General features: G+C 31.7%; 1 protein-coding gene across 1 annotated transcript in view; it reads left to right on the forward strand.

Moving 5' to 3' along the window:
- LOC118190118 (valine--tRNA ligase-like) overlaps positions 1-17671 on the forward strand; it is a 118431-nt gene that overhangs the window by 38273 nt on the left and 62487 nt on the right. The window contains exons 11-13 of the mRNA XM_085822020.1: positions 6236-6421; positions 9029-9105; positions 15226-15301. Coding sequence (XP_085678146.1) covers positions 6236-6421; positions 9029-9105; positions 15226-15301 — 339 coding nt within the window. The remainder of the gene's footprint in view (positions 1-6235; positions 6422-9028; positions 9106-15225; positions 15302-17671) is intronic.

Raw genomic sequence — 17671 nt, forward strand, 5'->3', positions numbered from 1 at the left:
TTGTTTTGGCTATCAGGGATTAAAACTATAACCCTGTCACCTTCCTTGAATTCTTTATGACGAGTCTTTCGGTTACGGTAGAATGCATAAGCTTGTTGCTTTCCAACATCTGTAAGTCCTCCGTATTCAGCAGCTTTTTCCAATTTCGTCTTCAAATTATTCAGATAATCGGTAACTGAACTTGACTGTCCATGAGGAACAAGAGTTTCATTAGTCCATGACGATTTCAAAATAGACAACGGGCCATTAGGACATCTTCCATAAAGCATTTGGAACGGACTAACACCAGTCGTAGCATTAGGAACTTCTCGGTAGGCCCAAAGTAAATACGGTAGATGTTTCTCCCAATCTTTCGAATGTTCTCTAACGGTATGATGTATCATTCCCTTTAAAACAGCATTAAATCTTTCTACCAGGCCATTTGAACTTGGATGATAAGGAGTCGAGAACCTTGGGGACGATCCGATCCTTTTCAAAAACTCTTGGGTCAACGAAGCAGTAAAATTAATTCCTTGATCTGAAGCAATAATTTGAGGAATTCCTGTGTGTGAAAAGATTTGCAACAATGCATCGCATGTTGCTTTGGCATTCAAATTCTTCAATGGCACCGCTTCGGGCCACCTTGTACATTGATCAACAGCACACAGAACATATTTGTAACCTCTACAGCTTGGCTCTACAGGTCCTAGGATATCCACATTAATTACCTGGAATGGTTCTTTAGGACGTGTTACTGGCGTAATCGGAACTTCATCAAAGGGACGCTTTTTCGCTTGAAGTTGACAAGAAGTACAAGCACTGCAGTATTCATTTACATCTTTCTTGATTTCCGGCCAATAGAACGAATATCTCAAACGTTCGGCTGTCTTCTTGGTTCGCAGGTGGCTTCCCCATAAGCTAGAATGAGCTAAGTCCAAAATTTGTTTTCTTCTTTCTTTAGGAACGACTAACTGGTAAACTCTTTCTCTTAGAACTTTATCTTTATGATACAAGAAGTTGTCAATAACAATAAAGTTATTACTTCCGTTCTTAACATTTTGCCAGCATGTTTTTAAAGATGGGTCATTCATTTGTTGCACTCGAAACAGTTCTGAATCCGAAGCACATTGATCGTGTCCTGTGCTACCTTTGGAATCATCCTTACCTGTATCTTCATATACAAGCGCACAACATTCTATTATCTTCTTAACAGTTTCATTACATTTTTCATTAATTAGGTTTTCCCTAACATGGTTAAGTATTTCGTCAAAATTTTCAGTTTCATGAAAAGGCATTTCACCGAAACTATCAGTAGCAATGTTTACATTTTTACATTCAAAATTAAACTTTCTTTTATCATCTCCCCTTAACTCATTAAAAGCACTTAACGACAAGAGTAAATCATTACATAACTTATCCACCATTGCACATGTTATAAAAATAGGTGACATAAATTTATCATTTTCAGAATATATTACTAAAGGTAGGTTAATGAGAGGAGCTTTTAAAGCTTGTCCGAAAGCTGACGTGAGGATAACACTTCCATGTGGTGTACGGTATTTTTCTGGTACAATGTCGGTCTTAACAACGGTTAATTGCGTGCCTGTATCTGCTACTGCACTAATTAATTTACCATCACATATAAGTTTAACGGTTGGCAAGTCATCTATTAATTCTTTAACCTCTTGATTCGCAGTAAAATATTTAGAAGAAATCTTTGCAGTTACGGCGTTAGAATTATTCTTAATTTCTTCTTTAGCAACCCTTTCCTTATCTTCATGCAACAATATATTATGATACTTAGAATTACATTTTGAACATTTTAATTGAGAAGGGCAATTTTTTATTCTACAATTCCTTTCGAAACAAAGAAAGCACCGATTAGAAGCCCTTAAACTCTTTTTCCTTTCTTTCGGAGACATAACGCATTTTTCCGAAGCATGATTTTCGCTTTCGCAAAATAAGCAAGGGAAAGTTCGAACAACTGCAATTTTGCTTACATTAGGAGAATAGCTGGCGCCAAATTTGTTGCCGTTGAATGAATTCCGAGTGTGGAAGTTGTTTCGCTTTTCATTTGGTTGTGAATGCCTTCCAAGAGAATTAGCGTGACTCTTAGAATAAAATAAATTTAATGAAGTTCGTTCGCGACTTTCAATTTGTTTTAGAAATTTCATGAGGTTGTCGACATTAAAAGTTTCTTCATCTGCGTTTTGACGAGCAAAATCAAGCGTTATATCCTGAGGTATGCATTTCATTAACAAAGGGTATAGTAACTTTCCATACGATTCGGTCTTGACCCCTATCGAATTTAGTGACCTTACTTGTATGTTGCAGGTATCATATAATTCCCTCAAAGAATTAATGTCATTAGAAATTCGGACAGGCCGTAAATTTAAAAGTTTATGCATGTAAGAATTAATAAGGAGATCTTTTCGACCATACCTATCTTTGAGAATTTTAAAAGCTTCGTCGTAGTTTTCTGGAGATAAAGAAAAGCCTTCTATTGTTTTTAAAGCTGCACCGCCTAACAGGCTAAGCAAGTAATTAAACTTATCTACTTTAGATAGTTTTTCGTTTTGATTTATTGCCGTGTCAAAAGAATTGTAAAATGTCTGCCACATTTCAGCATTCCCATAAAATTTATCAATCATAATCTTCGGCAATTTAACATTATAATCAGAACTTTTATCGACACCAGAAATAGATAAATTGTTACTATCATTAGAAGAACCATTAGAAACTAGCGAATTATTGCTATTTTTTTTTCTTTCAATAATTTTGTGCCTCTAAAGCTCCATTTCGAAATGTTTTCTTCGTATTCCAAGGCACTTTCGATTTCGGTTTCAATGTCATTAACATCAGTCAAAGTTTTAATTTTTTCGTCTAACACTCTCAAAGAAATAGCTTTTACTTTTAAACTTTCCAGTGATTCTTCAAGGTCTTCAAGGTTACCGGCTGCAATTAATGATTCAATAGCATTTGTTACTTTAGTAATGGCTGAACGCATAACTTTCCGTTCTTTCTTAGATTTCGTTAGCTCTTCAGCCATTTTTGTAACCTTGAATTCCACTTTACCACAAAATAAATTGAACAAATTTCTTACCTTTCTGAAGACTCACTTATGCATTTATCCGTGAAATTTGCAGAATGACATATCCCACTTCTGACACCACTGTCATAGCCTTCTTTTTCTTGGGCGTGTAGCTTCTGGATATGTATTTACTTCCTACCGTAGACGTATCGTATTGTGTGCGTTGCATAAAACAGCCATTTTAACGGCACAAAACTTTATTAACACACAAATAAAAAAATAATAAGTACAAACGATTAACACACAAGTATCACTTTGTATCTTGCATCTAAGCTGACATACAACACATTTTCTTCTTTACTTCGCTACTACCTACTAACTACTCTTCTCTAGTCAGTTTCATGAGAGAGAGGCATTGCAGGCCGTTCGGCTGAACTGCGCATGCGTGGTCATCACGTCATGACATCCACTATTAAAGTTAAATATAAGAATTTATTGAAAAGTTTTAAGAGTATTTTAACATTAATTAATTACTTCTCATATATTTTCGTTCGGCTGAACTGCACATGCGTGGTCATTACGTCATGACATCCACTATTAAAGTTAAATATAAGAATTTATTGAAAAGTTTTAAGAGTATTTTAACATTAATTAATTACTTCTCATATATTTTCATGTAATCCTCTGTTAAATGTGCGAATAGATTGAAAATATTTAAGATTGATAATTTTACTTTGAGATGACATTGAAGGCCACACATTTTTTTTTTTTTTTTTTTTTTTTTTTTTTTTCAGAGTACTATCCTTCACACTGATTAATTTCTTACAGCATTTTATGAACCCTTCAAACACATCAAACAGACAGTTTTGTGGTATCCCTTTTAGCATCTCTACCTTTAGTGAACATATCTTTGTGCTCAATTACTTTTTCAGCATTGAGAATGTCCAAAAAACATATCGTGTTAAATCCAGGCTATATGGTAGTTGTTCTAGGTCTTTCCATCTATTTCGGTTAGTTGCCTATTGTACAGCAGCAACACATAGTTAGGTATTGTCCTGGAACAGTAACTATTATTACTTGAGTTTTCTTCCTCACAGCTCAACAGAGGATAGTTTATGGAGAATTTCATCTTATCCACTCTGCATACAGAGAACCTATTATTATAATATTTTCTCATGGTACATCAAGAAACCAAGGTTAAGAAATCAAAAATCATCTCAAATATTCATTCACACCTGAATTCATTATTACATTTGCTGATCTAGATTTCTGGGTATCTAACTGGCATATATATATAATGCATTTGTAATATTCTTATCTTCAAGCAGTCAGTGTATTTAGCCACTTAACTGATTTGCCCATGCGCGGTACTTGCATCACTTCCGGGACTCATGTAATTTGCCTGCACATCATATAGGCTAGAAGAGTTTATATTTTCCTTTAATATTCGTATTTTTGTTTCTCACACAGTGTTGTCAAGAGATGACAAAAGCAGTCCACTGAAGCACAATCACTGTTCTAGTACTCCCCTCTGATTTTGAAGGAAAATATTTTCAAGTGGAATATATAGTTAAAGTTTAAAAAACCTTTTTGGAAAAATTAGCCCTATATCTGGGCTATCTTAAAGCTGAGTTAGTTATTAAAAGTTATAGTTATGGAGTTATTCATTCAAATGTTAAAGTTAATCTGGAATTATTCAAAAGCTGAATCCTGTGTTTGTTTGAATCCTGCATATGCTTTAATAATATAGCATTAAATATCCATCAAATTAAAAGAATAAAAAGCTTGTATTGGGTTGATTGATTAAAATTTTAGGGAATTTATTTGCAAACTAATCATTCATACCACTGAGGCAGTTTGCATATAAAATTTGAATTAAAAGCTAAGTTGAACTTAAGTGAACTTAGTTGTATAAAATTACTACATAATTTCATTAATTAGTGTTATGATATGCAAAAATGTATTATACTTAAAGTACCAAGAATGTCATTCTGTTATACCTTTGCTTTATGTATATGCGTATAGTATAGTGGAACTTTTTAATAACTAAGTGAGTAAAATCATTAGAAATGTTGGTTTTACTAAACCAGTTTTCTCAGACCTTTTTGCTCTATGCACCTCTTTTCCCACTCCAGAAGATCCCAAACTTAAAAAAAGAAAAAGAATATTTATATGTGATGTTTTAAATCTGTAGTTAGAAACATGGATGTATAAACCAACTTCCAGATGTGGCCATTTTTAAACAAAATTTTAATTCAAGATCATTTTGGTACACAACAGATAATTTTGGTAGACAAGCCATGCAGGATTTATGTATAAGCTACACAAGCTATAGCTTAGGGCACCTGTTTTCTTGGGGGGCCCTAAAAAATTAAAATATAGTATAACAGACTTATAAAAGGCTCATATCTCAAATAGCTTAGGGCTTTATCAAGTCTAAATCCGGCCCTGTAAACAAGGTATTTATCTAATCATAATTAATTATGATAATTTTTATGTACATGTATTTTAAAATACGCTATCATCTTTGATAAGTAAGCATAGCAGCAGAGATTTTGCATGGCAGAAGAAGTTAAGAATAAGAAGCAACGTAATTGCTTGTGAAGCAGTATTTATATTAGGTAAGGGCATAAGTAAAGCTAAGATGGGATTTGTTAATTTTAGGTTTCAGTTCTTATTTCAAGCAGTGTTATGTACTTTTTAAAGATCTCGAATTTGGGAGAACAGATGAACTTAAATCTAGAACAGTCAAATTTGAGGTTGCCAATTATTTCTTAACATAGCCATCATATCATCATATTTTATTATGTCCTACATATATATACATTTATTTAGATTAAGATTATTTTCTACGTAGCATGTTTTATAAATTAAACTGCAAAAAGTATAGAAAATGTTGGTAAATACCAAAACTCAAATAAAAATAGTTATATATATATATATTGGTAAACTGAAACCTAAACCTAAATACTTAACAGCTAAATAAAAGGCTGATGGTATTCCTCCCTGAAACTATGCCCAATTGAGAACCCCTTTACTAAGAAAAAGTATTAGGCTGTTTTCCTAGAAATTTCCATGTGAAGACATTCATTAAAAGTACATAAATCTCACATGCTTTAGACAATAATATCTCTGTTTCTCACTATTTCTTTTGTGTGTATAAATATGTCATATATATTCAGTATTATTTGTGTATAGATGTATATTGTCATCTTCTTTTTCTAGGGTAAACACCGCTTAATTGTCAGAGATTTATTGAGAAAAGATTTAAAAGCAAAAGATCTGTATAAAGAATCAAAAAGCCATGCAATGAGTATTCCATTTTGTAGCAGAACTGGGGATATTGTTGAACCTCGATTAAAAGAACAATGGTACTTAAATTGCACACAGATGGGTGAGAAGGCTGTAGAGGTATGTTGACTTGTGACATGTCTAATGTTTTGAAATGTTTATCTGTGTATATGTAAAGTATTTGTTTTTCATTGAAAATATGTAAGTTTTAATATGTAAATTGTGATATATATATGTAATGATATTTTTAAATCACTTGATTAAATTAAATTCTAATCATATTTCTTAAAAATGTGTTGGCAGTTCTCTACCTAAATTGCATCCCTGTACCTACATTTTCGCAAAATCCTTTCTTTATTATAAATTATGGTAACCTGTTGGCACCCGCCAAATTGCCAAACTCATAAATTTTTCATATTACAATAAGTCCTTAAGAACACTCCTTATGAGAAGATAGCATCACCTTGTGATTTCAATTAATATCGCTGATTAGATGAGCACCATGCCGCACACATATCTATAAATAATTGTAATGTTTTAATTGTAAGCAAATAATTGCAAATGTTTGTTCTATGTAATCTATTCAATGTTGTAATTAATGGAAGCTTATGCTATTTTAATTAGTATGAACAATCGAGGTACATCATCATGTAAAATAACATTCTATAATGTATACTATACTGGATAGAGGTAAAATGTAACCATTTCAAGTGATTAGTGCAATATCTCATAGGTGCTTTTTGGGTTCAAGTGTGTTACAGTATGGAGATTGCAAGAAACATAGAAAGAAGTTCGTTGAATAGCTGTCAAACCAACTTTGCACTATATGTAGAATGGTATTTTATTACTGTAACCGACAATTTTGAGTAAATAATACACAGAGCATAAAAGATACAGCTGGATCTCAATTGTATTTGGATAAATTTAACTTGTCAAGGCAGACTTCAGTTTTAGTGAAGTTCCAGATAAGCTACAAATATAAGTGGATGTGATACCATAGATCTTACAGGTATACTCCTACTGCAATAGCTATGCAGTTCCATCAAGGTTTTGATGGAGTACACACTGGCGAAGTGTCCAAGGGCTCCCACCTTCTTACCCTGACACCATACCATTCAGGAAGACTTTCAGCTTGCCAGTATCTTGAGTATCCCCTCACAGATGCCATACACTTATTCATGCCTTCTTTAGGATCTGAACCAGGGCTCATTGGTATGACAGCCAGTCATATATTATCGCCAACCTGTACCAGTATATTGGTATGCCTTTTTTATAGGAGGATTCCGTTGCCTTGTACAGTTTCCTTTGAACATGAATTGAACTCAGACAGCTGGAAGCAGAATTCACAGAATACAGATTTTATTTATGATACAGTATGAATGTTTTTAGTTAAACTGAAGGTGTAGGGATATTTACAACTGCACAAATATGTATCAGTGTCTGCAGAAATTGATTGAGGGGGGATATTCACTAGTACGATTTGTTGGCTGATGATTAATTAGTAATGTTTCTAAGAAAGGCTTTGATTAACCTGAAAGTTGTCTGCTGTTCCATGAGTACAAGCTACGAAAGGCATTGTCCTTTTGTGTTCACTGTTATGATGTGCTGCATTTGGTTGGAAGTATTGAATAATCACCTGAGAATTTAAATGCCCTGTCCATCAGGTGTCTATCCTTAGTCGTATCAATACCCATTCCTTCACCATGCTTTAGTCAAGTTTGTGATATAAACCATGTAATTATTAATAAGCACTCAAACTTTATTTTCTTTGAAAGGCCAGTAAGAACCACAACATGAATGTCATGTACTTTGCTATTTATTCAGTTTATTTTGAATATGTTATTCACATGTATTCACAGTGCTGCAGTGTATTAAAAATTATACGTGTGGGTGTATCAAAATAGTATTATGAGCTAATAGATCTATGCAAATTCAAAATAATTTGGCAGTGAAATATTTGAATAGATGTATGAAATATGTCAGTTACACTGGGAAAGGTAGCTATTTCAAATAATTTATCTATAGTAGAAGTTTGATATCAAAATTTGTGTCTCTTGCAAAGGAACTTTAATCTGCTATTTTAGATACTTTTCTCAGATTCATTATTAATATCTAATAGATAAAGTAAGAATTATAAGAGGAAATTCTATACCAGATTCCTGAAAATAGTTTTAAGTGTTATTCTATGGTGCACACTTATGTACTGAATAATGGAGCTTGTATTTAAATTAATGCATTATTTAATTTTATAGAAATATAAGATTTCTCAAATTAAAATTATTTCATCTAGACCAGTGATATCAACGTATTTTGCCCCATGCATCCCTTTTACCTTTGCTAGAAGGTAATTCCAATCTCCTTTCCTAAGCTTAAAAAATACATGTATATTTATATACATTTAGATTATTTTTTTAATGTCTTTCTATAAATTAAACAATAAAAGATATAGAAAATGTTGATAATACCAAACTTTGAATAAAAGTATTTTTTTATATGCAGAAACTAAATACTTAACAGCTAAATAAAAGGCTGATTGCATTCCTCCCATGAAACTATAAAATCTCCCCCCCCCAGGGAAGAATTCCTCCCTGTTGAGAAACCTGATCTAAATTCAGGCAAGTTTCTAAATTGATTTTTAAGAAAATTTATCTAAAGCAAATCATAGTCAAAATAAATTATTGGAAATACCAAGAAATACTCATTTGTAAAATTTGTTTCTAAAATCAGGTTGTCAAGCAAGGGAAGCTTCGTTTTATCCCAGAACATCATGAAAAAGTCTGGTTTGAGTGGTTCAGACATCTTAAGTATGTCTTAAATTATAATTTAGTTATTCTAAAAAGATATGTATTTCCTTTTTTTTATTTTAAAAAGAGTTACATTGTATTTTATTTTAAAAAATTTATGATGTATATATTTTTTGTCTGATAAGTTTGTTTGTTTTTTTGTCTGTTTGTGTAATTTGCAGTGCACTAAATAATTTTGATTTATAGACTGCTGAAAATAAAACTTTGCATTTATCTCTGTAAGGAACTTCTTACTGAGAATAAATTAACTTTTTATTTTGAAGCTTATAATAGGGATTAATGCTGGAATTGAATTTTGGTATGATGATAAATGTGATGAAATGTGGTAATTTTGTTTAATATGTTTACAATTTTGTGGTAATGTAGAATTTTTCCCTTTAAAACTATGTATGCAAAATATTCAAGCTTCTTATTTTCTATAGATTAGTATTATAATTTCTAAAAAATCTGAATTTTTACCAGCAGTATTTTAGTTGATAATTGTAAAAAAATTATAGCTTTTTTAATGCATAATATGCAAAATTACTTCTTCTGATTATATATAGTGCAATTTTTATACAACTTTTGAACTTATTTAAAAAATTTCACAATAATTTGGTCAGGAGAATAAAAGTTAAAATTATTGGTAAACTTTAATAATGAAGGATCATAATGCTTGTTTCCCAGTAGCTAAGTCTGCAGCACCAATCTTTGACTTAAGGTTTGAAATGAAAACTTTAGTTGTGTAATAATTCATCTGTAAAGTCTGTCTGGCTTTTTTTTCAGTCCGAATAATTTTTTTTATATAAATAGTAGTGTACCTTTTATATATTAAACAATTTATAAACTAGCAAGAGCGATAGTGGCTAGCTTAAACAATGGTTAAGCTATGACACTGTCAAAGGCAATGGATTCAAAGAAAGAGTTATGCTAAGAGATCATTTATTAATAGACTCATTTTCCTTTTTTTATGTTACATTTCACTGCAGTATATTTCCTTGGCTGTTTATTCTATAATATTTTTATTGTAATTGTAATGGATCATTAAAAAATAATAAAGGTAGTAGAGGGTGCTATATAGTTAAAATACCTTGTAATTATTTCAAGGTTTTCTCTTCTTCAGATATTGGCAGTGCACTAAGTATTTGCTAATCATACACACAGGGTGATAATTTAATTGTAGACTTAGGACTTGTGTTATTAAATATCCTTTGCTTTTCTGAAAATAACTATACATGGTGCTATGCAAGTTAAGGTAATTTAATTTTGAGGGAATGTTTTAAGCGATGTGTTGTAGGCATTTTTCCAATTGAATGTCAGTAGGGATGGCAGTTTGTGATTCATTATTGAGTTAGCTAAACCCTAAGAGCTAATTTAATTGTTAATGAGATGAATGAGGCATATTATAGAGATTATCATAGTAAGTTTTGCCAGTTTTAAGTGATTGAAGAATAACATGTCTATTCTCAGTGGCCCAAAACATGGACAGCCTTCTTCCATAACAATCTTTGGTTTATTGCAATAGCTTTAAAATCGTGATTGAAATCACATAGACAAGATTTGATGAACTGTCTGTGAAAATGTTTGTTTTTCATCACAATACTCATGTGATTGTGAAAGGCAGGGGGAAAATGCCCTGAATCTGTACTCAGTGAATATTAAACAGCTTCACTTCAGAGCAAAATGAACAAGGATGAACAAAAGGTAATGAATTATTTTGAAAGGAAGTATTAGACCTTCATGAACTCATTTGTGTTTTATGATGAAACTCATGTCTTTCCTCGTGATCTCTAAAAAGAAGAGTTTGAATTGTCACATAAAACACTTAATATACTTTCCAAGAAAATGAATCGAAGAATTTATAGGAATAGTAAAAATGGGGTTGTTTCAAGAACTAGTATTTTTCAAGTGTTTCAAGAGTAGTATTTTAAGATGGAAAAATGGCAGAAAATACAAAAGATGACACCCCCTATGTCTATAAGTTAAATATTTGCTTCTGATGTATATCAGTTTTCCTGTCTTCTACCTTTTTTCAAATCTTTTGTCATAGGTTTCATAGGTTTTACATGTGTCAATTTCAAAGGAATAAACTATTTATTATGCTCAAGGCATTTATGTGCTCACTTCAATATCTTTATCAGCCAAGAATTTTGCTATCGTGATTTTTTTTGGGGGGGAGGGAGGGGTGTTGTCTCTTATCTTTGCTGTTGGTGCAAAATATGGCCAAACTTTTCCCTTAACAGTCCTGGACAAACTGTAAGAGCATTAGAAATCATGAATGAAGGCAGACAAACATCACTTGATAAATTGCTTTCAAAAATTTATCTTTTTATAAAATCTTATTTTTCTTCTTCTAAGAGTAACACACCTGGAAATACAACTTTATACTTTCTTTTTATATGTCTGAAATGTTGTGCTGTGTTCATTGATTACTTATGTAATAAATTTGTTTAATAGAAAAGATCCCGTATTACACAGTAGAATTTACTTTAAGAAGAATATTTTACTTGATGGTTATGATAAAAATATTGTTTTTTTCATCACAATGGTTATCATCGTATTATTTGAAAAGAAATTTTTAAATGATTGATGAGTTTATGATAACCTTATTTATTTATAATTTAATTAGTATGATGAATGTACTCGAAGTTATGAAAAATCATTAGATTCTATTAGAGGAAGCTTGCTGATAAACTTTGCTTTAATATTTTTTAATTTTTTTCTCACTATTGATCTGACAGTTTTATATTTGAGTTTTCTAAAAAATGATAAGTCTATAAGTTAAGTATGTCTATAATTGTGTCTATAAGTTAACCCTATGGTTGCTTAGCTCTCCATCCAGATGAAGTGATAATCTATAAACATTGTCATTTCTTTTAGATAATACCAGAAATTATTAATTATGTTAGGAAAGACAAAAAATTGCAAAAACAAAAAAAGAGTAAAGAATGAATATGATATTTTTCACCTGAAGTTGCAAGTAACAGAATGTTAATATTATAAAAATGGGTTTCAGAGGGCTTTCAGAGTAGAAGTATTATTATGCTTGACAAAATTTTTGTATGATTAATTGGATTGTATTTTGTTTTCTAAATATTTATGATTAAGTGGGAAAAGGTGCTTGTTTTATTCTGGAAATATAATTTATGAAGACACAATAAAACATTTTCCATTGCCAGGGAAAATGGAGATTTTGCCTTCTCCATGAGTATTTCTCTTTTCTGTTTATTATATTTTACTGGAAAACAGTACAAAAGCTTTATGAAATCCATATGATAATGTGTTACTTGGTGATGTTTATATAGATGCATTAAACATCATATGCATATATTGCATATTATATAACTGTTATCTTTTAGTGATAAAGTTTGCTATCTGCTTTAAGTATCAGGGCTATCTCTGGGATCTGTACATAGAATACATTTATATGACAGTTGTAAATTTATGCCTTTTACAACGATTTTTATGACCATTCTCTAATTCTGTTAGATATGTTTTATTGCTAGAAATTCAGTTTCAAAATTTTTCATTTCCACTTTTTTCCTTCTGTATGAGACTGTGTATTTTTGCTTAAAAGTCCATAGTTAAATATGATAAATAATTGTGTAAATGTTCATTGTCAGTCTTTATTTTGATTTTTTTGGTTAGGAAATATAAGAATACATTTGCACTGTTAACAGTGCATTTAAAATCTTAGCACATAACTTGGATCAATACAAATAAAATGACCACTTGTATAAAACATGCAAAGTATATGTAAGATAGCCAGAAAATGAGTTTGATTGTAGTCAGAAAAATAAAAATTTACATTTTCACACACACACACACACACACATACACAAAACTATTGCTTTAGGGTAGGCACTATGTTTCTACATAATTTCTGTGATGCAATTACACTAACTACTAGGATCGCATCTTAAAACCACCAGTTACCAAGAAAAGATTTCAGATATTTGAATAGGTGAAAGTCAGTGATGCAAGGCCCATGGGAAAGATTGAGAGCAATAAGTAGTGAAAAATTGCTGTATTTCAGTATTGATGTCTGGGAAAACATTCTCATGAGTCAAACCATTTTCATTGTTAGCTTGCAGTTTGATCTGAATCCCATGTTGCAATTTATTAAATAGGTTAGGCAGCTCACAGCTGCTACATTTGGAGTCTTGATAGAAGAAGTATGCCAGCAAAATTGCTTCTGTGCTTCCAGACGTAGTGAATGATATTTTTTGAGTGGAAAATGTGTGCTTCATTTTCATATTTTCTGGTGATGAAGATGCCTCCACTCCATTGAACGTTATTTGACACATTTGCTGCCATATATGAGAATACTCATAGTTGGCAACTTCCATTTATTTGCCAGCTAAAAGATAACTCATTATTGATCACTTTACCAAAGCACTGAGTATGAGTATTGCGATAGCAAATGTTTGCAGTTTTTAGGTGTAGCTCATTATTGATCACTGTTTTTAAATCACCGAATATAAATGTTGCCTAAATAACATGCAAAAATGTATGGAATTTTTAGGTGTTTGGCACACAAGAACCTAAATAAGGCACTTTGCATATTGAAATGAATTATTTTTTTTTCAAATTATAGATGCAATAATTAAATAAATAAAATGCAAAATTTTTTAGGAAGAAGCTAGGTCAGCACTGCTACAGTACCATAGATAATTGAGGTATTGCTGAACCTAGCTAACTGTTAAGCTTCCATCCCAGTTTTGAGGAACAACATATCAGGGAATGGTCAGAGGATCTCGCAGTCCTCTTCCCCTATAACCAAACTCTCAAGAGGACTTTTGGCTCACCATATACTGTAGTGCTGTCATGCTGCATGAGCTTTATATACGTACAAACATCAGGGCCTTCTCTGGGATTTGAATCTGGGCCCATCAGTATGCCAGATAGCAGTACTGCCTTCACAGCACTGTGTCAGATGTTTAGCACATGCTTCAAAAATTCTAGTACACCTGCCCATCCATTTCAGTTTCTGTAAGCAACTGTAAGGCACAATGTGTACACAGTTTCTAGTACTTATAGTACAAATACAAGAGAATAAGCTTGAAATTTACAGAAAATGCAGAGTACAGAAAATACAGAGAGAGAAAGAGCGATATTTTGCTAAATTATCATTTCTTCTTTCAAATATTCTCTTCAAGTATTGAATGGATACTTGAAGTATTCAATGGATTGTTAGTGACCAAATTGTTTCGTCACTAACAATCCATTTCATCATCATAGCTTTACTTTGGTCATTAAAAAAGTTTTACCTATTATCATACAATTTAAATCATTCATTGCCTGTTCTTCATAAATGACAATAATTTGCTAATGAGTTTCAGCTTTTTTAATGTTTCTTACATTCATGAAATGGGTAACAGACTGAATTTCACATTCATTCACAGAGCAATTTAATTTTCATACACATTATAAACTCACATCACAAAGCATAACAGTCTGAAAATGGCACTGGTGCTTTGCCAATGTATCAGCAAACTTAGCATGCATATGCACATTTGACAGTGCTGCAGCAATAATATTTAGAACTAGAACTCATTTTATGGGCATCCCTCATATTTTAAACTGTTAAGAACTGATGTGATAGAATGCAATACAAGATATAACTGTTTTTCATTAAATGATAATGAATGAAGTTGGATATTTTTATACTTTGAGTCAGGCAATTCTTATTAATTTATTATAATTATTAAAATGTTATCAATAGCTTTAAGGTTTCGGTAAAATGCAATGAACTGAAAAAGAAGGAAATCAGTATCTATTCAAGAGTTGGTTTTGTTTTTTCCCAGCAAAGAATGTCATTGCATCATTATTAAATGCGAGTGCGATCATTTTTGCTAATCTCTTCATCTAAGTAACTTTGCTAATTTTTTCATTTAATTTAGTATAATTATTTAAGGGAGTTTATGTTTTGGATAGTATTTTTGCTAATACAAAACTGTTTCTTATTCCTGGATAATCATCTAGCACTTGTTATATGTGATTCTTATGTTTCTGATAAAATATCTATATTAATTTTCACTATATCTGTCATTTGAAGAATATACATTTTTTAAAAGGATATGTAAAGAAACAAGTGAGTATATTTTCTCTATGCTATCTTTTATAATATTCATGTTTCAGAGACTGGTGTATTTCAAGGCAGCTATGGTGGGGGCATCGTATACCAGCATATAAAATCTTCTCACCAAATTCTCAGGCATGTTTTTGTAAAAGGCATTCATATATTTTGTAATGTGCTTCGGTATTTTGTTTAATGTCTCTTTGACTATACTTGTAATGGTGTAATTTTTAATGGCACAAATATAATTATAAGATTTATATGCAAAGAAATATTAATATGCAAAGAAAATTAGTTGTAATTAATTTGAAATTTTTTTGAATGCTGTTGATGCTGATATTTAATTTTAATTATTATAAATGTTATAAACTTGTTGTACAGAAGTTTTAAAGGTTTTTTTAAGTAAATTCTGTAAATATGTATATTTCAAACTACACATATAATATACTAAATTCCAGCAAAGGCGAACATTCTATCAGTTTTGCAAACAATCTTAGATTACATTATATTTAACACCAAACTAAAATAAAATCAGTATTTTTGTTAATTTTGGAAATTTATTGAAAGGATATTCGAAAATTAAAATTTAAGGAATTATTGTTTTCACCATGGCTTTTAATTAAAAAAAAATTTGTTTTGAACTGACCCTTGTTCTTCAGATTTTTCAAAATAGCATTATGATAAAATTAACAGTTCTGGCGATATTTTCTCTGAAAAAATGCTGCTAAACTTTCAGAATATTATTGTTATTTTACTCTTTTTTGATGCACTGCTTGATGGAGAAAATGCCATGTTATAGAAATTTTATCTTAGAATTAATCAAATTGCAGAATGCTAATTTAATATGCTAATATTATACAGTAATAACATATGCTAATTTTTACAGTTTGAAATCAATTCATAATTGGGGTTCAGGATGAAAAAAGAAAACAAGTCTGTCTGTTATATTTTGTGACTTTCCTTGATCATAAACATTTCTTTTTGATGTATAAATATAATAAAAATTAATAAAGGTCTAGAAGTATGTGTGAAGTACGAGGAAAGTCTTTTATCAAACAGACATTTTTCAAGAAAATCTGAATACTGCTAATTGGTCTCTAAGTTGTATTATTACTGAAATGTAATGCAATGCAACAAACTTTTGTCAAGCTTAGAGATAGTAGATATAGGATTGAAAGGAAAATTGTGAGAGAAAACTTAGGTATTAAAAAAAAATGTTAGACTGCATTCCTCACTGCATCCTATATTATATACGAGGCGTATTCAGAAACTAAGTACCGTTTTGAAAAAAAGAATAGTAAAACAATTTTTTCGAATCCAATTTTATTTTTACATGAAAATACATGTTTTAAACTTTTTTTTAACATACTTTCCGCTAATGATCAAACACTTGTCATAGCGGGTGACCAGTTTTTGTATACCATCGTCAAAGAAACTTCCCGCCAGTTTTGTAACCATGACTCCACAGCATTTTTCGTGTCATCGTCAGATCCAAAGCGCTTGCCACCAAACTCGCGCTTCATGTGCAGGAACAAGTGATAGTTGGAAGGCGCCAAGTCCGGGCTGTACGGCGGGTGATCGAACTGCTCCCAATGAAACTGTCGAATTAAGGATTGAGTGACACCAGCAGTATGGGGCTGAGCATTGTCGTGGAGCAACACAATTCCTTTACTGAGCATTCCTCTTCGTTTGTTTTGAATGGCACACCTTAGTTTTGTTAAAGTCTCACAATATTGTGCCGCATTAATGGTTTCACCTCTGGGAAGAAATTCAGTAAGCAAAACACCTTTCCTATTCCAGAAGACAGTGCACATGATTTTTTGTGATGACATTGTCACTTTGAACTTTTGTTTTTTCGGAGAATGAGTGTGTCTCCACTCCATCGATTGTTGTTTCGATTCTGGTGTGAAATGACACATCCAAGTTTCATCACCTGTCACAATTCGGTTTAAAAAGTTTTCTCCCTCATCACTGTACCGCGTGAGAAATGTCAGGGCACTACCAAATCGCTTTGTTTTGTGAACATCAGTGAGTATTTTTGGAACCCATCGGGAACGCAGTTTGCGATAATTCAAGCGGTCAGACACAATTTCGAACAAAACAGTACGTGAAATTTGTGGAAATGCCTCTGAAAGAATTGTCATTGTGAAGCGTCTGTTCTCATGAATTGCTTCATCAACTTTCCTTACCAAATCATCAGTGACAACAGAAGGCCGACCACTCCGAGCCTCGGCGTGGACATTTGTTCGACCTGCATTAAACATTCTTACCCACTTTCTCACCATTCCATCACTTATCGCGTATTCACCGTAAACTTCTGTCACTTGACAATAAATTTCGGCCAGTGTAACATTCCTTACGTTCAAAAATTTAATCACGGTACGAATCTCACAGTCAGTGGGAGAACTAATTGTCTTAAACATTTTGAATGTGCACAGCAAACTGAAAACACAACATAGAGCAACCAAAATGGCGACAATTGAAATTCAGTGAACAAGAAAGACTAGT

Source organism: Stegodyphus dumicola, chromosome 8 (assembly GCF_044657685.1).
Source record: "Stegodyphus dumicola isolate Sdum_Otavi_A_Nest chromosome 8, ASM4465768v1".
In the NCBI taxonomy this organism is placed as follows: Eukaryota; Metazoa; Arthropoda; class Arachnida; order Araneae; family Eresidae; genus Stegodyphus; species Stegodyphus dumicola.